The sequence below is a fragment of the Berghia stephanieae genome, chromosome 1 (assembly GCF_034508935.2).
Source record: "Berghia stephanieae isolate SIO BIC M18660-M18661 chromosome 1, UCSD_Bste_1.3, whole genome shotgun sequence".
NCBI lineage: Eukaryota > Metazoa > Mollusca > Gastropoda > Nudibranchia > Aeolidiidae > Berghia > Berghia stephanieae.
Genome location: NC_088360.1, coordinates 111,383,501 through 111,407,565, shown reverse-complemented (window position 1 = coordinate 111,407,565; position 24,065 = coordinate 111,383,501). Strand labels below are relative to the sequence as shown.

The following is a 24,065-nucleotide window of genomic DNA, read 5'->3' as shown; positions in this document are numbered from 1 at the left end:
ATACTATCTCTCCATCTATCTCTCCAACTATCTCTCATCTATCTCTCCAATACCTATCTCTCCAATACCTATCTCTCCAATACCTATCTCTCCAATACCTATCTCTCCAATACCTATCTCTCCAATACCTATCTCTCCAATACCTATCTCTCCAATACTATCTCTCCAATACCTATCTCTCCAATACATATCTCTCCAATACCTATCTCTCCAATACATATCTCTCCAATACTATCTCTCCAATACTATCTCTCCAATACATATCTCTCCAATACATATCTCTCCAATACTCAATCTCTCCAATACATATCTCTCCAATACATATCTCTCCAATACTATCTCTCCAATACATATCTCTCCAATACATATCTCTCCAATACATATCTCTCCAATACCTATCTCTCCAATACATATCTCTCCAATACCTATCTCTCCAATACCTATCTCTCCAATACATATCTCTCCAATACATATCTCTCCAATACATATCTCTCCAATACATATCTCTCCAATACATATCTCTCCAATACCTATCTCTCCAATACCTATCTCTCCAATACCTATCTCTCCAATACATATCTCTCCAATACATATCTCTCATTCTTAATTTTCTTAAATAGATACCAATTACTGTAATCTTACAAAACACATTTTTTATTTTGTCACACAATCTTTTGCTTCAAATATTGATCGATTAAAATGAATGGCAACGTGTCAAAAAGACTCAATCCTTAGAAACACTAACCACTCCACAACAGGCCTTTCTAATTGAAATCTCAACACTGTCTTACCGTGACATACAATAGCCAGTTAATTGGCGTATTTTGGAATAATATGTATCTATCAATGAATGTCTTTTCTCTTTATTTATTATAAACATTCGCAGCTAAATAACAACTATACAAAACAAAACGTTCTTTTTTCTCATGACATTGATTGTAATGTGCTTGATTATTCTTTAAAAGATAAAACTTCATTTTGGTTTATTTTCGTATTATAATAGAGCGTCACTGGCGTCATATCTCGTCCTAAATGTTAAGTGTTACTGTCGGCTTGGGACTCCTCGTAAAGCGCTTTGAGGACAATAAGTAGCTATTACGCTATAAAATGCTCAAAATTGTTAATATATATCTAGACTTAAATAAAATATAAGAAGTTATGTGTGCTAGACTAGATAGATAGAAAGAAAAACAAAATGAAAATTTATTTTTGCATTGCTCTTTTACGCGTTCAAAAAAAAATGAAATCGTGTGCAAGAAAAACAAAGACAAAGACGGATGTTCAGGACGCACAAATTCCAAACGTCAATAGTACTTTGTTGTAATCGTCAAGGAAAACTCAACGACCACGGCCATATTGGCGTTAAGTCTTTGTATTTGTTTGAACAGGAAAAAAAATAGAGGTAAGAAATAAATTACTATTTTTAAATAATTGTTGTTATTTTCCATGTTATAAATTTAAGGACGGGAGACCTTCCATAAGCTACTTCATCCCAAGTATTCTTGTTCTAGTAGGGGGTTTGGGAGGGGGAAAACTTTTTTTGGAAGGCCTCCCTCAAGTGCGGCTATGTGGTCTTGTGGTATGACACTCGTTTTCGGATCGGAAGGTCCTGGGTTCAAGCCTCGCGCTCGGCGCATAGTTGAGTCGTTGGAAAAGGCTCTTTACTCACTTTCTCTCACCGTACTCATGTGTAAAATGAGTACCTGGCCGTTACCAGCGTTATCTTTGTCAGAAACATTGTAATATCGCTTAACAGGCGGCATGTCCCGTCCTACATGTTAAATGTTGCTGTTGAGCAGGGACCCCCCTGTAAATCGCTTTGAGCACATTTAGTGGATATTGCGCTATATAAAGCTCAATTTTTAAAAATAAATTTTTAATTCAGCTAGCAAAATTCAAAGTTAGATGCAATGAAGCAATGGTTAAGAGTCCCTATTTGTCAATTTTAGTAAACTTTTAAAATTTCCTAATATTAATTTTAATATTATTGTTTTGGTTCTCCGCCAGCCAGAAAGGTAGTGCAGAGCAGTCCTAGGGTTTTGTTTTTTTTTTCCTGTAAGGGTTAGCTCGAGGTCTGAGGGTTTTTTCTAGTCGGGTTTAGTTAGGTCGTAGTAAATGTCCTAAGATTTTTTGTTTTTCATCGTGGGGTTAGTTCTACTAAGTTTTATCTTTCCATAAGGTTAGTTAAAGGAATTCTTGAGTTGTTTCCCATAGACCCAAGAACGTGTTTCCCTTAGCACGAGGAGCTTTCGGAAGGTCTCCCATAAATAAACGCATGAGAAAAGATCTACGCGGAAATACAAATTGAAAGAAATGCCAGCACGGGGAGTTTTCGGAAGGCCTACCGAAGAAAATGCTATTGGCTAGCGTGGCTGTGGTATTGTATGACACCTGCTCTACGAATCGGGAGGTCCTGGGTTCGGGCCTCGCTCGGCGCACAGTTAGGTCCTTGGAAAAGGCTCTTTACTCACATTCTCTCACCGTACTCAGGTGTGAAATGAGTATCTGGCCGTTAAAAGCGTTATCTCTGTCGGAAAAAAATTGTAATATCGCCTAACAGGCGTCATGTCTCGTTCTACATGTTATGTTTTGCTGTTGGTCAGGGATTCTTTGTAAAGCGCTTTGAGCACGTTAAGTGGATATTGCTCTATATATAAAAACTTAAGTTTATTTTTGTTTGTTTGTTGGTTGTTTTTTTTTTCTTTTATTTTTAAATTAGTAAAAATCATTGCGATTCATAGAAGAATGAATATTGGGCTCGTGTTCATAGAAGTGCAAAAAGCAGATGATGATGGTGCAGATGAAACGTCTCCACAACTAACCACGTTATGGCCAGACACTTTCACTCTCATATCCTATGGTATTAAAGTGAGGGTAGATGGAATGATTAAAAACATAGGTTTATCAACCAAGAACTTTTACTCGTATGATTTGGGTTTCTTTAGGAAGATCAACAACGTCAATTCTGATGTTTTTTTTGGACTCGTCCAGACATCAGCCAAAAGACTCAAAATGCCAAAGAGTTGCTCAAAATCCACTCGACTTTGAAACATCTTGCTTTCATCCTTCTTTTTTCAATCTTAAAAAAACTTTAAAGCGAAATAAATAGAATGACGATAAGGATTGAGGCCGATGTGCACTGTTTGTTTCCATGGAGACGACGACACAAAATATTGTAATCAAGTGGAAAATTGCATACATGAATAATCAATTATTAAAAAGCTGGCAAAGGATTCAATGTTGGTTAGTGTTTTGTGTTATCAAGTGTCAATCAGAGACCCCCAAAGTACCAATGTCCCGAATTAAAATATTTCAGAAATCCGTCAGCAGCGATTCAGATCCCAGACTACCAAAAGAAAAAAAGGCCATTTAACAAATACAATAAAAGAGGAAAATAGCATCAAAATACATTCAACCATTTTCAAAATCAAACTCATATAAATTCAGGGTTTTGTTCCAGACCCATTTGCGAATAAAATGCGTCATCATCAGAAATTACGGATTTAGAAAATACAAAAACACTCGCGACTAAGATAGCCAACACTTATATTTAATATTAGTTTAATATATTACGGATTTGGGAATTTCGCGGTGATTGGCCCACTCTGTCTTTTGCAAAAAAATATGACCTGAAGACAAGATCTGAATAGTCACTCAGCCGTTTTCCTGCTCAATAATATTTTTTTTATACAGGGAAAACGCTGTTAGCAGGTACTAATTACTAATTTCAGGTACTGATTTTTCAGCCAAGTATAGTGAGAAAGTGTGATAGTCTTTTCCAATAACAAGAGTGCGCTACACACAGCGGCACTTGAACCTGCTACCTTCCGGTTACGAACCGAGGTAAGCACAAAGCCCTTAATACATTACGCAAAATCCGCTTCGTGTTTTAGTGAATGATTTGGTTAACACAATGTTCATTGCATCCAAACTCTTCTTCACTGCTTAAACAAATAAATGTTCCATCTTTTTTTTGTCAACAGATGGCGTTGTCATCTCTAGTCCCAGCTTCAAGACATCTATCCGTGGCTCTGAGGTCTCGAATTCCTAGACATGTGGCCCGATTCCATCAGAGCAAGCAGCCGCTCTTGGCAGACAAGAGTGCTTTTGCGGAGGCATTGAGAAATTTTGCTCCCGAGTCAGCTGGTGCAATAAAACAAAAGTTGAAGAGCGCTGCAAAACCCGTCTCTGATGTCACTGCCGCTTATGTTTTGGTAAATTAATGTATTGGAATGAAATACTAGTATGCTATAATGGATTCTACGGTGGTTTGGGCTAAGTACCATTTTTTTACTGACTTTAAAAGAAAAATAGAGCATTTATATAGAGCAAGTCCACTAAATGTGCCCAAAGCGCTTGACAGTGCATTCCAAGCCAACAGCAACACATAACATCTAGGACTTGGACGAGACATGGCGCCTGTTAGGCGACATTACAATTTGTTTCCGACAGAGACAACGATGTTAACACAAATAATTTTACGCCTAAGTACGGTGAATGAATGTGAGTAAAGAGCCTTTTTCCAGGGACATAATCTGCGTCACTCAGAGCGGGTCTCGAATCCTGGACCTTCCGGTCTGAACGCAAGAGTCATACCACTAGACCACATAATCGCACATTTGATTTTTTTTTTAAATAAGTAGATTTTCTTTTTTTCATTCCAAGGGAAAAGTTGTCATTAAGATCTAATTCAAGGGAAGACTGGAACTCAATGCAGCGAAGCAATATGGGCGAGGCGATGTGACTTGTACAATGCCATAGAGAGCGGCGGTAATCGTGTTCAGAACATTTTGGAAACAAAGCAAAGATCATACTGCTGTGCCACAAGGATCCCTTTTGATCTCATTTCGCCAGTCTTTTTTTCATTGAAAGCGAAGATCGCTGAAACTACTGTTGTTTAAGTTATACAATAAACCACTGAAATTTATTACTGATATGAGGTTTCAAATTTGACTTTCGATGAATGTTAACTTAACATCTAAAATCCGTACAGCAGGTGTGCCGTTCATGCATATTTACAATACAAGAAAACTCGAGGATCATGAGAAAGAATAGATACTTAGATAACCACGCCTCTCGGACAATCGTTATAATTTAAACAATGGCAATGATTGGTAAACATAGCAACTACACATGTTTTCCTATCAATAGAATGTGTCTAAGTAAAACACCCATTGTTCTACCGCTTGGTCAATAGATAGAATGCGCTTGGCCAAGGTGTTCACAACATTGCCATCCGGAAGTATAACGGACCAACACACAAACTCTGTGTAACCATGAACTTTTATAGTCTGGTTAATGCAGTTTAGTGAGAACAACTCACAAACGCGGATGGCAAAAACAATAACAAAGGCCTGAGTGACGTCATCTGCATACTATCTATAGAACAAACTCAGAAAACTACGTGTGAACTTTTACGTTTCTATAATATGATCGAGAAAATCGTGTGATCACTTCTCACCCATGTTGCGGTATAAAAACAATAGCAATGATCAGAGAGAGGTAGATTTCCATTCATGTTATTGTTTATAAACAAACAACAGTGTTTGCCCGGGCACGTCTGAAGGTGTGTCACAAATTCTATTCTTATCATTCATTTTTTTTTTTAATTTGGAAATACTTTTGTGCCTGAACGTGTGTGTGTGTGTGTGTGTACGTATGTGTGCGTGTGTGTGTGTGATTGTGTGTATGTGTGTGTGTGTGTGACATCTCCATTTTTGTTTAGAGTGTTTTTTTTTTTTGTTTTTTTTTTTGGGGGGGGGGGTTGTGAAAGTGATGCAATGTTATGAAACAAATTATTTGGTGTTACAATAGGACAGAAAAGTCGTAACGTCCCACCTTCTACTCTTCCGGTTCTAAATCACTTGGAAGTGTGCGTGTAACCAGTCCGTCAGAGGACTAATAATGAATATGTTGCATATTGAATCATAAGTGGTATATCTATTTTAGAATCAAGATGTATAGGCAAATTCTTAGGATTACAGGACGTAAAGGAGTGAGAATGGATGATCTTTAAGATGACCAGCATTTCTTTGACTAGAAAACAAGATGCCATCACTCTGAAACCAGCAGATTAATTCACACAACGTATATATCCAGTCCTCTGAAAGAGTGGTTTTACGCTTTCAATGAGATTGGAACCAGTTCTTTGTTGGGTTTTTCTTTTTTTTTTGACATCGCATGTTTGTTCCCTATTGACCTTGGGTATAATTCTCTAACATGCAATAGGAGCTCGGTGAAAAAAGGAAAACTGTTGGCATCCTAGTTTAATGTGTCTTTATAATCCTTGTAATACACGATTACCGCCTGGTTAAATTCCCTGATTGTAGCAATGGAGGTGAGAGGTAAAGAATCGAGAGAAATCTGGAAGATTGTTGTCCACAAATGAAGGGCAATTCCTCTAGCAGAGTTTTGTTAATTCTATAACTTTAAAAAACGCATTTATTGAGTTTTCTCTATTCCTATTATATCTATATCCTTGATTAAGTAAGCTATAGAAATCGATATCATTTCTTTGACTTTGTAGTCTATAAGTTATTGACTCAATGTTTTGTTAGCTTCAACGTGAGCTTCAAAAATCATCCCTCCAGAAAAATAAACACGCACAAATAAACATCTACGCGCGCGGACGTACAACATAAAAAGAAGAAACAAAGAAATCAAAGTAACAAAGCATTTGTTTTAACGATGGACTTAACCATTGAACATATGTTAACCACCCCCGCCCCGGCCTCTCGAGTTCAAAATACAACTATTTCTACTTCATAAATGCTGTGCTTTGATCACATTGTCCTCGTTGTATTGTACTGAATTTATACTCCTTTTACCCCAAATATTTTAGCTTTATCAATGAACAGACCAATGACAATACATAGATATAATATCAAAATATCCCGCATTGCTTATACCGTGGTACTCATTCACATCTGGGTTGATATGAATAATGGTGTATAATGGACCATGCTAAAAAGATACAGAACCAATCCCAGTTTTGCCTCAGTTTTTACCCATCCGATCATTGATCAAGCTCAGCATCGCTTGATTTTTGTTGCAAAGTATAATGAAGTCATTTAAATCACTGTTTTTGTGTCAAGAAAAACCCTGTTACATTTATCCCTAATCTTCTGACGATCATAATAAGTAATACCTTTTTCTGTTTCAGAGGAAAGAAGTGCCATTGGTGATTTTCTCAGTCTCTGCGCTCGCCTATTATGCCTGGTCTGAACAATCCAAGAAAAACCAGAATACTGCAGAGGACGTCCCGGCACCAATGTTGCAAGGCACATCCTTCTTCACTCCGAGTCTAATCCACAATGAGGCAATGCCATTAGGATCTAAGTCAAAACTTGGGGAGAACGGACCGTGTGAACCCTGTGGTCTGCAAGCTAATGAAGCCGACGACTCGAGAGATATGTCTGGTGTGGAAGAGACTCATCAGGGTGGAATGAAACCGATGATAACACCAATCCCATGCGTTGGGGGAAATAGTAAAGAGAAGACAACCTCGGGGATTGCCATTCCGGAAATAGTCTCACACACAAATGCGACAGAAGAAAAGTCACCAGACGCTGAGTCCAGAGAAACTTCTGAAACTTCTGAAATTCCCGAAACTCCAGAGCCTACGATAGGTAAAAGGCGTCGACGTAAATCAAGAGCAGTCTTGCAAGAAAGCAACGAGGAGTAAATTCTGAAAATTACTTACTCTGCCTTGTTACTTAGAGAAAAGTGGTTATAAAATTTACAGAAACATGTCCCTCCGAACAACCAAAATATTGCCATGATAAAGGTAACAGCGTGGAATCATTCGTATTTGACACTGTTAAGTTCTCAAGACCGTGTAACATAAATGCAGTCTATTAAAGGTTTAGCTATTTTCGCTGAAATATCTTAAATGTTAATTGATAACAGCATTTTGTATTTTGTTTTCTGATTAAAACTTGGATGTAATCGTTTGTTAAACGATCATTATTGGCAGTTTTCACCAAAGAAATAGACAACATAATTTCTATCTTTTAATTTTTAGGTGTTTTTTTTTTTTTATTTGAGTTATGATATCTTAATACACAAACCAACGAGGTGACTTTTTTTTGCCAAAGGACGTAAATTAGATTTTCAAGGCGGGTAACCGTCCAAGTTATTTCTGATAATTGAAATAATGCATATACTTTATACGAGTAAATCATAGTTTGTTTTTTCCACTGTCCATGGGCTATTTCATTCTTATCAATGTAAGCTTAAGTCATAAATGTATGTGTGAACTGCTTTCCTAGTCTAACCATGGTTTTTTTTCTGTTGTCATGGCACCAATGTAGGATGGTTCTAATACTTAAGGGAAAAAGTGTGTGTGGGGGGGGGGGGGGAATAAATTCTTATCTAATTTCAGTTGAGACTTTATGAAAACACAGCAGGCCAATTTTAATGTATCGTCCGTCAGTTTGTAAATCACCTAAATCTGATCAACAGCCACCCAGACGAAGACAATTAGATGATGTCTAAATAATTCATTCAACTTTATCCACATCATTTCTTTAAAATAGTTGTTATTGATTACTTGAGACTGAAGCAAAATAAAAAAAAACATAAATAAACGTTGACTATTTTAATTAATCGTGCGAATTCATCTTCTTGTTCTCGTTCTTCTCGTTCCTGCTCTTCTTGTTCTTCTTATTGTAGTTGTTACCTCCCTTCTCCTCCTCCTCCTCCTCCTCCTCCTCATCCTCATCGTTCCCCTTCTCCTCCTCCTCCTTCTTCTTCTCTTCCTCCTCCTTCCTCCTTCTCCTTCACCTCCTCCCTATCCTCCTCCTCGTCATCATCAGCATCATCATCACCTTCATAATTTTGCTATTGTTGTTGTTACCTTCCTTTTCCTCCTCCTCCACCTCCTCCCCCTCCTTCTCCTCGTTATCATCCACCTCCTTCTCCTTCTCCTCCTCCTCTTTATTCTTCTTCTTCCTTCTTCTTCTCCTTCTTCTTCTTCTTCTTCTTCTTCTTCTTCTTCTTCTTCTTCTTCTTCTTCTTCTTCTTCTTCTTCTCCTTCTTCTTCTTCTTCTTCTTCTTCTTCTTCTTCTTCTTCTTCTTCTTCTTCTTCTTCTTCTTCTTCTTCTTCTTCTTTCTTTCTTTCTTTCTTTCTTTTTCCTCCTCTTCCACTTCTTCCTCTCCATAATCCTCCTCTTCCTACTTCTCATCTTCCCTCTTTGCCCTTGCACTCCCCCTTTCCTATCTCTCCTCTCTTTCCCTCTTCCTTTCTGTAAGCGTAAAAGAAACGCATAATTTCATTGTCTTTATTGAGTTCTTATTTGCATTTAGCCCATATCAACTACTAACTGTGCCTCTCACTACATTAATGATATTCTGAAGTTACATTCATCAATGAATAGACTTCGTTTATTATGTAAACTCATTCCAAAAAGGCATTTAATAGCCTGAAACTGATTTTTAAAAATTACGTCATGATGCAAAAGAAAGTGAATATTCAATAGTTAAACCGACTGGATCATTTCTTACTTTTAGCATTTCTTACGGCAACTCAATTTTCAATATAAATGAGGATAATCGACATTACATTTCCATAATGTGTTCGAGGACATTGGTCACATTGCAAAGTGTGCTCAAAATGACCCACATGGTGAAAAATGTTCACAGTTTGAGATTGTGCTCAGCATGGATATGTTAACAACTTTCATAATCAAAGCAGTGTGTTTACATTTATTGGGAAACGTCCAATCGCTGCTCAGCAACAAATCGTGACTGGAGTAGATTCAGGTCAAACCGGACACGGGTCAAACCGGACGCTACCCGACTCGATGTCTAATTTCCTTTTGTTTTTGGTTTTTTCCCGTTGCATATTTCCAGTAACTAAGCAGATGTCTCGTGTGACGTTTTTCTCGCCGTTTCAATGAGTGCAATCTAGGAGAAGTCAAAGAATCGTGTTTACATCGAGATATTTCTCACAAAACGTAAGTATCCCGTTCTTTGTTATGGGTTGCAAGGTGTGGAAGGAAGTTACTATTTAAGCTATTTATACGTCCTTATTAAGGAGTTTCAGCTCAACCACTGCACTACATGCTATTTTAGGATCGTTTGAGTGTGGTTAGATCGTCTGACGATGTTCGGTTTTCATTTTAGCTCCAGTGGGGGGGGGGGGGGGGGGGGGGGGTGGCCGGTTTGACCAAAGAAAATTTAAACGATTCAGGTGAAACCGGCCGGGTTGATTAAGTTGTTTATTATTATTCTAGACGTCTATAATATTATTTGTTGCAATGCTTTCCTTGTATTTCTGCTGACTGGTCTATGTTTATCATGATGATGATGATTATTATTATTATTATTATTATAATTATTATTATAATAATAAAATTAGGGAGGCCTTCCGAAAGCATCTACACCTACATCCCCAGTATTATAATGTTTTGGGAGGGGGGAAACTTTTTTTATAATGTTCGGGTAGGGGGTTTGGGAGGGGGGAGACTTTAAACAAAACTTTTCCCCCTCCCAAACCATCTACGAGAACATTATTAAAAAATACTGGGGATGTAGGAGCTTTCGGAAGACCTCCCTAAAAGTATATTATGTTCACCATTGTAAAGGAAAATTTACATTATTAGACTAGCCAGTCTATGGAAATGAAGTTCAAATATCTAAATAAAGTTAATTTTTTCACATTGTTACAGGCACGAAGATGCCGCGATCAAAGTATACTGAAAAGAGTGTGGATGCTGCACTTGATGCCATCCGCACCAAAAGTCTTTCATTCCGCCAGGCCGCTGCGACCTACTCTGTCCCAAAATCAACCCTGATGGACAAGATGGCCGGAAAATACCCCGTCCATAGGGTACAGTGTTGGCCGCAGAGGAGGAGAAGAAACTAGTCAAGTGGATGGTGGCCTGTGCCAGGGCAGGTGAAGGGAAGGACAGGGAGCAGCTGTGCCTGGAGGTGCAAAGAATAATGAATGCTGAAGGCAGAGAGACCCCCTTCAAAAACAACAAGCCAGGATATTACTGGTACAAAGCATTCGTGGAGAGACACAAGGGGGAGGTGCGGGAGAGAAAAGCGATGTCCCTTGGGGAACAACGCGCCCAGGTATCAGAAGGAAAGATACGTGGGTGGTTCCACACCATGCGGACATCGCTAATGTCAAATGGCATTGACATTACCAAGGGCCCCCCCCCCCCCCCAGCAACGTCTTCAATTGCGACGAGACTGGCTTCCCTTCTACCTCGGAGGTTCAGTCATCATTGCCGACATTTCTTCCAAGCACCCCTATCAAGTCGGCTCCGATAACAAAACATTGTGCTAGTGACATTTTGCGTTATGATTATGTACCCTATTAATTGTTTTGAATAAATTATTTTTGTCTTTCTCTGTTGAAAATGAACATAAACGGGTTTTTTTTTATCTATCTAGACGTCTAGATCTAGTCTAGCTACTTATGAAAATATATATGGCAGTCGTCTTGGGGGAAGGAAACATTCTGCCAATTTATTGAAAGAGTTCTTCAATGTCCTTGGAATGCTGGAATCGAACCCTAAATTGACCAATGACCCGGCAGATATTTTACCAACTGAGCCTATGGATCTGCTGTAACTGTTTATGAACTGAAAACTATTTAAAAAACAAAAGGAAACAGTGTTTTTCAACATCCGTGAAGGGTGTCCGGTTTGACCAAGATGGGTGGCCGGTTGGACCTTAAAGTTCCATAAGTGTCCGGTAGTACCAAAATGTCACGAATAACATTTTGCGCGGAGAACATGGATAAGACTGCTTAGGGTGCGAAATCGGCTGGTTCACCTGAAACCGGCCACTTGAGCGTTACATTTTACGACATCACTATACAGCATTGGTCTTATTTCTGGCCAGCAGTCTTCCATTCTCTGAGACGACCACAGATAAGGCTTGTGGGGCCGGTAAGCCTGAATCTACTCTATATGAAGATAGATCGCTCCCATGATGGTAACGGAAGGCCAAAACCACCAAAAAACTAACAATCACGGTAAAGAAAAAGGCTGAACATTTTGCAAGATTACTTAAGATCCAATCAAGTACTTCAAAACTGATCAAAGGGAACACTTAACCGCTTTGACTGTAAACAAAAACGAAAATATCTTCAAAAAGGAAGAAAGAAGAAGTGTTGAGCATTTTAATCTTTTTTTTTTAAAGATACATTTAACATGGTTCAATTAGGTGAACATGTTTATCACAGATTCTGTCCCTTGATTGTGACCACAACAGTGAACAGTATTCAGGACAGCAGCACATATTTAAACTATGTTTTTCGGGCTCGATAGTTTTTCTACGAGTGAACAAAACTGACAAAATCAAACTAAATTAATTAAAACAAGTCAAAGCACACTGAGATACCAGTCCCTTGTGGATAGGTCTTTGTCCTCTTTGTCCAATAATCAAGGGACTGAATTTGGCAGGTAATACATTCACCTAAAACTACTGACCTCTATAGATAGTTCGAAGATGACGTCACTCAGGTCTTTGTTATTGTTTTTTGCCATCCGCGTTTATAAGTAATGCTCACTGAACTGTATTAACCCGACCATAAACGTTCATGGATACACACAGTTTTGTGTGTTGGTCCGTATTACTTCCGGATGGCAATGTTATGAGCTTCTTAGCCAAGCGCATACTATCTATACTGAGCTGTCTTCCCATTCCAATTTACTGGAGTCTTTTGAAATAAAAACCAAAGGCCAAATTCAGAATATTCCCAAAGAGCGTGATATTATTATCTGCTTATAGAGGCATCTTAGACTGAAGCGGCTATGTGGTCTAGTGATATGACACTCGCTTACCGATCGGAAGGTCCTGGGTTCGAGCCTCGTGCTGGCGCATAGTTGAATACTTGGAAAAAGCTCTTTACTCACATTCTCTCACCGTACTCAGGTGTAAAATGAGTACATGGCCGTCAACAGCGGTGTCTTTGTCCGAAAAATTTTAATATCGCCTAACAGGCGACATACCCGTCCAACATGTTAAATGTTACTGTTGACCAGGGACCCCCCTGTAAAGCGCTTTGAGCACATTTAGTGGATATTGCGCTAAATAAAGCTCAATTTTTTTTTAACAGATAAAGAACTGCAGTAAATTTGCTCAGTTTTGTTTAGTTTTTTTTTTCCATTTCTGGATGACTATCTAGTTTATCAAGATGTAAAACTAAATTTAGATCTACTGTTTGCTGTATTCGACCAACATGACGTTTCCTATGAAGATAAGGTGCAAATAAGACAAAAAGGGATAACGTTCACATGGCACGGATGTGGGCCACCATATTCCACGATTTTGATCTGAATTGGAAGTGGACTTTTGTCATCACAGAGTGCGAGCAGCCAACTTCAATGAGGACGACGTTGGATAGTGAGTGAGTGAGGAAGCCTCTTATTTTGTTCATGTTCAGTTGAATCTGTTTTCTGGCATGCACTTTTTTGAGCCTTTGACAAAACGGAAGTGCTGCGGAATGTAAAATAAATACACAGTTCTAAAATATATATTATTACTAAAGTCGTAAATATTAGTCTGAGTAAAGTGTTGGAATGTTGGACTTATTATTATAGTATAATAATGATATAATAATTAGGTTTTTTGAAGCATTCGATTTTTCAGCACAACAATGCAACGATCTGTTCAGATCATATATGAATACCTTGAATTTGTTGTCTGGACAATGTTATCTATTACAGTAAGAAATTGATTTTAGACAAAATATTGTGACTTTTTCAGAGACAGACGAGTAACAGCAATATGTTATGAACACCGCGACTTTTATTAAACCTTAGATAAATCAGATTGATGACCTCACTACCTAATGTTTATCTGATACAATGTCATATTTTAGAGCCATTCACTGGATCACAGCCGTTTATCTTACGCGTTACAACTTGTGGCAATTTAGATTAAAGTGCTGACAGACAATTCATTAACGTTAAAATAGCTACAGAACGTTAAAATATACAGGACGTTATACTATCTACAGAACGTTAAAATATACAGGACGTTATACTATCTACAGAACGTTAAAATATACAGGACGTTATACTATCTACAGAACGTTAAAATATCTACAGAAAATATCTACAGAACGTTATACAGAACGAATTATTCTCAAAACGTTTAGGAAATCACCAACCAACAGAATTTTTTTTTAAATCGTGTTTACAAATCCTGTGCTATCAGTTACATTCGAAAAATGGGTGGACTAGTTGGCTTTAGCAACCCCGAACATCAGGCTGATCTCATCTGGTTCTGTGAGGTGCTCAGCTATAGTGTATTGTTATTCACATTCTGGTACAAAGCACCCCAAGTCTATGCAGTTCTTCATTCTGGGTCATCCCTTGGTATCAGCATGCCGAGTTTACTGCTGGAATTCACCTCGTGAGTAGGTAACTGTGTCCAATATCGTAAGAAATATAATTAATTGGTTAAAAAAAAAGGTTAAAAACATTCGCTCTTGGGTCACGATAAAATTGGCAATCTCTTATATTTTAAGTCTAGTAGACAAGTAGCAATGTCTTTGTCGCTGGTTGATGAATTAATAGATAAGGGATATTTTTTTTAGAAATCTATAACATTCATTTTAATATAAATTGTACCATGAAACATGAGAGAAAATCAAGCTAATGATTTATAATGTTATTTACTGTCAATCAGCTGAATCAAGAATTGATTACAATATCATGCATTCAACGTATTGCTTGCAATAAAACTTCATTTTAAAGAAATTGTTGAAATCTATCGATTAATATCAGGTCATTTAGTTGTGCGGCTATGTGGTCTTTTGATATGACATTTGCTTTCGGATCGGAAAGTTCTGGGTTCGAGCCTCGCTCGGCATATAGTTGAGTCCTTGGAAAAGGCGAGTATCTGGAGGTTTACAGCGTTGTCTCTGTCCGAAAAATGATAATATCGCCTGACAGGCCTCATGTCGTGTTAAGTGTTGGCCAGGGGACCCTTGTAAAGCGCTTTGAGCACGTTTAGTGGATATTGCTCTTTATAAAAGGTCAAGTTTTGTTTTTTTGTTTTTGTTGGTTTGCTTTTTGTTTGTTTTTGTTTGTTTTATTTTTTGGTTATTTAGTTATACTCTCTTTCTAAATTCACGCACGTAAAAATCTAATTTTCCCATTAGGATTTGTGCTCTTTCAAAAAAAAAAAAAAAAAAAAAAAAAAAAAACCCCGCAAGTCTTTATCTTTTATCTGTCGAGAGAAAAATCATTATTTTGACTTGATTATTTCTATTTTGATTTATGTTTTTCATCTTCATTGTTTTTTCCATAATCAAATCACATGTGTAATGTGTATGCATTTTCTCAGCTGAGTTTTTACAGCCAAGTCTCATCTCATGCTTTCCCGATTGAGGTTTATCCTTATAGTAGAACATCTACAATCTACAGTATCCTCACTGCCAGCATCCATGTTCGTGGCACTTGTGAGGAAAGCCTAATCTAAGAATGCTATTTAGGGACTTTTTTTTTTTAAACCCGCTCTTTAAAAAAAAACCGCAAATGATTTCCTTTTGCTCGATTTTCATTTATGGCATTTGTGTTTTGTTTTCTCTGGGGTTTTTTTGTTTGTTTTTTTGTTATTTTTTTGTTTTTGTTTGTTTGTTTGTTTGTTTTTTTTATTTTTTTTTTGTTTGGTTGGGTTTTTTTTCTTCTTCTTTTATATATATATATATTTTTTTTTTGTTTCGTTTGTTTGTTTGGTTTATTTTTGTTTTTTGTTTTCGGCAGGGGGTTAAAGTTGAACCGCCTATAGATAGTATGCACTTGGCAAAGAAGTTCACAACATTGCCATCCGGAAGTATAACTGGCCAACACACAAAACTGTGTGTAACCATGATCGTTTATAGTCTGGTTAATACACTTTAGTGAGAATTACCCATAAACGCGGATGGCAAAAAACAATAACAAAGACCTGAGTGACGTCATCTTCGAACTATCTATCACACTTTTTATGTCATAATATAAACTCTTGTAACCGATAAAAGAATGTCACTTTTGCGTAAAATGAATGATGCTATAAAGAAGTTTATTTCCTTTTTAATTCATGTCTCATGTTGATATTTTTGGCTTATTTTCAATTTTAAATTCCCAAGCTCTATCATCTGCCTCGACAGATATTCCATAGAGATGACATATCAAGTTGCGATGAAATATCCCCTCATCACCTACATCGACATTGTCTTCATGTGGTTTCAGGGTAAAAACATCATAGTTTTGTGCGGCTATGTGATCTAATGGTATAACACTCGCTTTCTGATCGGAAGGTCCTGGGTTGGAGACTCGATTACGCATAGTTGAGTCCTTAGAAAACATTCTTTACTCACATTCTCTCACCGTGTAAAATGAGTACTTGGTCGTTAACAGCGTTGTCCTTGTCGGAAAAAAAAATTGTCATATGGCCTAACAGGCGTCATGTCTCATTCTACAATGTTACATGGTGCTGTTGGTCAGGGACGCCTTGTAATGTTCATTGAGCAAAGTGGATATATATATATATATATATATATATATATATATATATATATATATATATATATATTTTATTATGTATATATATATATATATATATATATATATATATATATATATATATATATATATATATATATATATATATATATATATATATATATATATATATAAGCTCAATTTTTTAAAATTAACTAACATGTTTCCGAAATGATTACATCAACTTTTAGTAATCAAATATGCTTCTTTATCGTACACTGGTAAATGATTTTCTGAATTTTGGCAAGAAAACGTACGTTTATCGATCGATGTCAACTAAAGCTAAGTCGTCAAAAATGTATAAGGACCTTTTTTAAGCGTTGGGTTTAAAAATTGTCGACAAGCTGGCGATCGATATATGAAGATAAAGTTTTATGACCAAATTGTAAAAAGGCTGTCAGTGTACATCACCACCTCTATTCATTTTTCTTTTTACCACTCAGCCCAAGATTATTATTATTATTATTATTATTATTATTATTATTATTATTATTATTATTATTATTATTATTATTATTCTATTATTATATTATTATTATTATTATTATTATTATTATTATTATTATTATTATTATTATTTATTATTATTATATTTTATTTATTATTATTATTATTATTATTATTATATATCTATTATATTATTTATTATTATTTATTATTATATATTATTATTATTATTATTATTATTATTATTATTATTATTATTATTTATTATTATTATTATTATTATTATTATTATTATTATTATTATTATTATTATTATTATCATCATCATCATTTTGCTGAGGTTGTTGTTGTATTAGAGGACAAAATTGATTAAACTAAACGGAATTCTCAAACAAATTCGATAAGTGATCTTCTTTCCCACAGATGTCGTCCTTGTGTATACAGTATTAAAGAACAGACATTTGATTGACAAATATATCATCCCAAAGCTGATCGTGTATCCTTTTATTCGGTTACATGGAAAAAAATTAATTGAATATATATTATTGATTCCGTTGGGGTTTTTTTTTTTTTGGTGGTTTTGTTGTTGTTGTTGTTGTTTTCTTTTGTGCGGTGGTTGGGGGGGGGGACGGGGGCGATTGATGTACATCTGGGAAATTACAATTATATTCATTATTTTAAAAACCCAAGAAATAGGTCTATAGTATCTAACCCTTTCCATATCAACCTTAGGAAAATCGTCACATTTGTTACGAAAAAAACAATAATTTCTCATTCTGATTTCAATTTACATAACACAATTTCTTTTTGTCATCGCTATAAAACCTTGAAACTGTTTGTAGAGCTCAATTTGCTTAATAATATTATGTTTAGAATGTAATTGGTGTTTTCCTGTTTGAGTAAGAAAAATATATTTTTGTGTTAGGTATGTTAGGGAAAATTCTGAAAATGGCCGGTAAGGAGAGGGTTAATCCATCTTTCGATCCTATGACATTTTTTTTCCTATCAAAAGATAAGATATTCGGTGATGTTCACACTCGTGATCACGAGGAGTTTCCCCGATCTCATCATGTCTCTCTTAATTGTAAGTAGTTTAATCATTGCTGGAAATATGCCTGGCATTTAGAAAGTCTCTTTTAGTGTTCTGGTTTGTTGACTGAACTGGAACGGATGATTAATTTATGTTGTTGTTGTTGTTGTCGATGTCACTGATGTCTTTTAGGGGCGGGGAGGATGTTGAATAATCTATAATCTACCATTAATCTTATTTTATATATAGTTCAGTTTAAATGCACAATTATTTATGCTGTTTTTTTAAAATGGTTTTTTGTTTGTTTATTGGGGGGGGGGGGTTGTCCCCCTCTCCCCCTCCCCCCCCCCCCCCATATTTCTAAAAAAATGCTACTTTAGAACGTTTTCTATACGCTTTGCTTACTTTTAAAATCAATGATGCATAATGTAATGCATACGGTAAAGGTCAATATACGAACTGAGGCTCTAAAACCCAGAAGAGCACACAAGTCAAACACAATCGAAATTTGGATGATCTTTCATTACCACAGAATTTTTTCTGACCTCCGTATATCCCTCCTTCTGGACAAAATACAATGGAAGTGACCTTATAATGTTGTCCCTAAATATTGTGAAGATAAGTTAACTTAAAGAAAGCTCGGTATAAGAAAAATGCACATATCATAGTCCAAAAATATCTTTTTTTAGAAATTTGAGCTTTTACATAGTGCATATCCACTAGACGTGCTCAAAGCGCTTTACAAATGGTCCCTGACCAACAGCAACAAGTAACAAGTAGAACGAGACATGACGCCTATGAGGCGAAATTATTATTTTTTTTTCCGACAGAGACAAAGCTGTAACGGCCAGGTACTAATTTCACACCCGAATACAATGAGAGAATGTGAGTAAAAAGACTTTTCCAAGGTTTCAACTATGGGCCGAGCGACGACTCGAACCCTTCCGATCCGAAAGCGAGTGTCATACCGCAAGACCACATAGCCGCACTAAATCAGTAGCCTCACGCACTTACTATTTCAACATCATTTCTAGGGTTCAACAACAGTGATCCTTACGACCAGCAAATCAATCCAGCTGTGGAAGGTCGTGGATACGGGAAACCCTGGAAGTCTGAGTGCTCTTACCTGGATTCTATTGTCTTACATGGCATTGGGTACGTCACTTTTTATATGACATTTTATTTTGTTTGATTTTAGAGGTTGGCAACACACATGGGTCATTTTCATTTAAGCGCTGCCTAGAAAAGATAGACCATAAATCTAGATAAAGGAAAGAACAGGAATAAGTAATAATAGAAATGCACCTCTGTACCTAATGTGAGATCAAAAATAAAAGTCACCATACCAGGATCTTTGCCAAAAATGAAAATGCATTTGCATTATAACTAACAATACAGATCCAACATAGATTAGCACATAAACATACACATCTAATACAGAGATAAATTTTCAATTAAAAAAATATTGTTTGATCTTTTTTTAATGCATAAAAGAACATATCCCTGTGACATATGCCTCCCGACCTAAGATTGCCTATTCTTTTTTTAATTTAACAACAGTAGGTACTCAGTTAGTACTCAGACCATCTAGATAGCAAATTACCTCGACAGTTTTTCCCTCAATACACTACACGTGAGATGTTCACTGTCATTTGTTTCAACTAACGCGGAGAGGAAACAAAAATAAAATTCAGGAGAATTTTTTTTTATCGAGGTAAAATAGAGAATGTGATGCTGCCTTGGCATGAGACATTTGAAACTGAAGTTTATGATCATTCCGCCATTGGCGTGTAGTATCTATTGTGCAATTGTGGCAAACCGACTGAAACTCTTATAACGGTATGCTGAATGAAATAGACGTGTTGCCCCAGCGCAATAAGTAAAAAGTCCGAATGAGACATTTCTCAAATGAAAAGTCTCGAAAGCACAAATGCTTTGATTGGAAATCATTTGTTAATCTTTAACTAACAGGGCAAACATACTGATCGTCACAAAGACGTGGTGCCCGATCTACAAGATATCCAACATTCAAACAGGAGGGCCTAATAGCCAGGAGAGTCCAATTACTCAGTTGATAGACCATACGATTCATATACAACTGAGCAAAGGTCGAGTGTGTTAAGCAGCACATTTTTTCTGATCTTCCAATATCTCAATTTCCTAAAATTAATGTGTCGTCCAATTAAAATAATTTTAATGAAGAAAAATGCCCCCGTTCATAATATCACAATGCAATTAATCAGATGCACATGGCAGCTAACAAAATTTCGTGGCCATATAAAATACTTGAATCAATCATGAATCAGTGTAGAAGTGTTTACTCATTTACTGGGCAATACTCAATCTAATTAATCATTAATTTGTTACATATTCAAATTCCAGTGCGGATCGTGGCAACTGCTGTAACATCTGACGACATTCTAATGCTTTTGAACATCACATTCACCACTGTCCTCGACGTATTCCTTGTCACAGCCATCTTCTACTACAACTACCTAAAAGCCCAAACCATACAACGACGAAGGCGACGCTAATTAAACTCGCTTCACATTGACAAAGAACGCTTTGTATCCCATTTAAAAAAGCGCATCGTCTAACGGTCGATATAATATTGAAACAATATTCCAGACTTCAGAAGCTTCAATATTGGCCAAATATCGATATGAAAACAGCTGTTTTCTTTAGTACCGTGAATAAGTGAAATAATTTACATATGTAAATAATTGAGATTAGAGTTACGCCCTGATGATAAATGTAACTTTTCTGAAGAAAAAATAAACAGCCATTATCTATATGACATTTTAAAGTACTCTGACGACAGTACTTGTGGTATGGGAAGGAAGAAGCTTTGCAAATACAATTCAATTATTGTTTGTAAATTTCAACTTGATGATAGCGAAGACTAACATGTAAACCATCCAAAATCCAAAACTTGAGTGACGGATATCATTACATAAGTAATGAATGTCACACAAATATAAAGAGCGGTGTCAGACAACTTCAAACATTTTGCTTCAAGCGGCGAGTCCAACTTTAAATAATATAGTACCTTCATTCAACGCATGATTCGAAATCACACAAGTCAAGTACTTAAATACTCATTGTTCTAATTCTTCTATTTAATGTATACGAACAACTAAACAACTCGTGGATATCTCAAATTTGACTAGTTAAAGATGTTTGTGCGGAGGCAAGATAAAGAAGTCCAATTTTTGTGTGTCGGAATTTTTACGATGCTTATTCGTGTAATTTGGCTTGTTGCTGACTTATCATTTAACTTTTTGATGTAACAAAATGCGGAAGACATTTTGCTCTGACTTATATCATTTTTCACTTTGTAAGAATGAAAGTCCTAAAAGAACACATATCGTATCATCATAATTTGGGGATTCAACATGATTGAATCATCGTTCCTGGTCTTCATCAACACTGTCATTATACTGATACAAATTTTTCCAATACCATTAATCAACGATTCCAATTTGATTTCCAATTCCAGCTCGAGTGGTGACAACTACGGTCATGACGGGTGATCTCCTGATGCTTTCGAACACCTCACTCGCCACCATTCTGGACATAGCTGTCGCTTCCTCCATCGTCTACTATAACCGTATCAAAGACCAAAGAAGACAACGTAGAAGAAGGTCATAAATACTGAATATGTATCTTTCGAGTTCGACCATTTTACAATGGCAGATGGTAGGAGCCGCCTTGAAGAAGCAAGCAAACAAACTAACAAACAAATGGAAAGTGTGTTTCCTCCTCACTAATGAACACCTGTATGGATCAGCATGAGTCTTACATGTGGCCTTAGTTGCATATGATAGAAGTTGACTATCCACACAAGTAATCCATTACAGAATGTTACTAATCTGATAAATGACAGAGGAGTCTCCAAAACTTGACAATAAAGTTTTGATTAGCGTGTCGTTTAAATTGGCATCCTTAGTCACCAGCATCTTATGCTAGGGCGGCTGGAATCATGTGATGCACAGATCTGAATAACAAAAGCGTGAACAAATATTTAAAAGCATTGTCAGTTTTGTATATCGAAAGTAAATATCTATTAGTCATCCTTTTTAGTAAGATTACCACTTTAAATACAATCTATAATTCCTTAATTATGCATGTGCTTAAAAAAACAATCTGATTTTTACGTGAATGAGTTGAAACATTCCGCTATTTATTGGCAACCCAAGACCGAATGTGAGCAAAATTTTGAAGACACATTTCTCAACCAATTTGTCTCTGGACACACACTTACCACATCGGTGCATTGTTATGACTCAATAAGATGTGGAGACGCGAGTAAATAGATATGGGATACTGCTTTGAAAGGAAGTGGTGGGGGAGATGAAAATTATAATGAAATAAACATTAATTTGCCATTCCCTTAAAGTACTGTTGTAGATATATATATATTTTTTTTTTAAAGTGCTCTTGAGATGTTATGATTATATCTTTAACCAGAAAACGGATTGTCTTATAGCATTTGAAATAATAGCGAGTCGACATTTCTCATGTTCAAGAACTGATAAATAATAAGAATGACCAGACATTAAACATGGCCCCAAAGAGCACATTGAATACTTAAGCTGACAAAGCTCTGCTATGAAGGGATACTGAAGTGGCGGATTCTGTCAATACTAGTGTAACTGGAAAACAGAGAGGGCTCTTTACGCACCAGATATATTAACATGTAGATAATCTTTGTTATAATCCGATTTTACTAGCATGTAGTTCTACTGACAAAGAGTTAATGCCCGAAACATTCATCAAATGTGTATAATTGAAAAATTATACGAGTCTTACCTTGGGAAGACGAAGTATGATGATAATTATTCCGTCTCTTAATGCTGAAGGAGTCAATTGGAGGAAGCGCTGCGTCACGTGATCACTATTTAACTCCGAAAAAGCTGCCCACAACAAGTGTGTAGTAATGATAATACACAACTAAACTAAGTACTCTATGAACTTATCCCGCGATAGGTTACACATGTGTAATATATAGCACAATTTCACCGAAAAACAACAATAATACTCAATATAGAATTATAATCATATTAATAGTAAGGGCAAGGGAGGGAAGGGCAATTGACTCCTTCAGCATTAAGAGACGGAATAATTATCATCATACTTCGTCTTCCCAAGGTAAGACTCGTATAATTTTTTAATTATTCCGTCTACTTTAATGCTGATAGGAGCCACTTGGAGATTTCAAAGTAGGGCAGGTTTTGAGGATAGTACTGAATTTGCAAAAGATTCCGAATGAGATTCAATGGGCTTTTTATAGAATCGAGCAAAGGTAGACTCCCTTTTCCATCCTGCCGTATTAAGTACATGCCATATATCTACACCCTTAGCTGCTGAAGAACAAGATGCTGATCGTGTGCTGTGTGCTTTAAATATGTTAGTATCCACTCCTGACTTGGTTAGGATAAGTCTAATCCAACGTGACAGTGTATCCTTGGAGACTCCTAAGTGAGGGCTAAGGGTGCTAATAAACAATTTATTAGAAGATCGAAGTGGTCTAGTCCGTTTCAAGTATGCTCGTAGATATGTCATAACACAAATCCGCCTGTCCTCATTAAATGCATGGAGTGTAATAATTGTTTGAGGATTAGAAGGCGAGTTATGTTTAAGCAATTTACTAATATGGAATATAGCTTTGCTATCATGAATAGATAAACAAAGTGATTCAATAGTCATGGCATGAAATGATTGGCACCTATGTCCCGTAACAAGAGCACATAGCATAAGAAGTTTGGCTCCTAACATAAAAAGGTTAAGATCACGAGCAGGGGAAAGTGATCTTAAATAATTTAACACAGTAGATATGTCCCAAACAGTAGTGTAACGGGCACGAGTGGGTCGAGAATGAAATACACCTTTCATAAATCTACACACTAGCGGATCTGAACCGGTCTCGTTCAATGTTGACACTGCTGACCTCGCTGTATTGATGGCACTGTATCCCAATCCAGATTGAAATAATATTGTCAAAAAAGCTATAGTAGTCTGAACATTTTTACTCATAGGGTCCCCCATCAGCATCACAAAACTGGATAAATTTCAGT

At 36.4% G+C, this 24,065-nt stretch overlaps 2 protein-coding genes across 4 annotated transcripts; both read left to right on the top strand.

The window, feature by feature from the left end:
* The first annotated feature begins 1,296 nt into the window (after positions 1–1,296).
* LOC144965198 (uncharacterized) lies at positions 1,297–8,603 on the top strand. Its single transcript, XM_078900280.1, has 3 exons — positions 1,297–1,402; positions 3,984–4,214; positions 7,163–8,603. The coding sequence occupies exons 2-3, from the start codon at positions 3,984–3,986 to the stop codon at positions 7,682–7,684; spliced, it is 753 nt and encodes a 250-aa protein (XP_078756406.1). The 5' UTR covers positions 1,297–1,402; the 3' UTR covers positions 7,685–8,603.
* A 4,862-nt stretch (positions 8,604–13,465) lies between these two features.
* On the top strand, positions 13,466–22,774 carry LOC144962733 (solute carrier family 66 member 3-like). 3 transcript variants are annotated; one of them, XM_078895936.1, is made up of 6 exons: positions 13,466–14,376; positions 16,118–16,200; positions 17,382–17,454; positions 17,976–18,042; positions 19,023–19,143; positions 21,488–22,774. In XM_078895936.1, exons 1-6 carry the CDS (start codon positions 14,192–14,194, stop codon positions 21,637–21,639), a joined length of 681 nt encoding a protein of 226 aa, XP_078752062.1. In that variant the 5' UTR covers positions 13,466–14,191; the 3' UTR covers positions 21,640–22,774. The 3 variants fall into 3 exon arrangements, with proteins under 3 accessions (XP_078752062.1, XP_078752064.1, XP_078752063.1); XM_078895938.1 differs by having other exon boundaries at positions 13,466–14,380; XM_078895937.1 differs by having other exon boundaries at positions 20,371–21,614.
* Positions 22,775–24,065: the final 1,291 nt, after the last annotated feature.

What these genes read in the sequence shown, in the direction of transcription:
- LOC144965198 (XM_078900280.1), top strand. Translation starts at nt 3,984, where the DNA reads ATGGCGTTGTCATCTCTAGTCCCAGCTTCAAGACATCTATCCGTGGCT. An exon ending in TCACTGCCGCTTATGTTTTG is followed by an intron (nt 4,215 to 7,162) that starts GTAAATTAATGT and finishes TTTCTGTTTCAG; the next exon opens with AGGAAAGAAGTGCCATTGGT.
- LOC144962733 (XM_078895936.1), top strand. Translation starts at nt 14,192, where the DNA reads ATGGGTGGACTAGTTGGCTTTAGCAACCCCGAACATCAGGCTGATCTC. An exon ending in TGTCTTCATGTGGTTTCAGG is followed by an intron (nt 16,201 to 17,381) that starts GTAAAAACATCA and finishes TCTTTCCCACAG; the next exon opens with ATGTCGTCCTTGTGTATACA. An exon ending in ATCATCCCAAAGCTGATCGT is followed by an intron (nt 17,455 to 17,975) that starts GTATCCTTTTAT and finishes TCAAAAGATAAG; the next exon opens with ATATTCGGTGATGTTCACAC.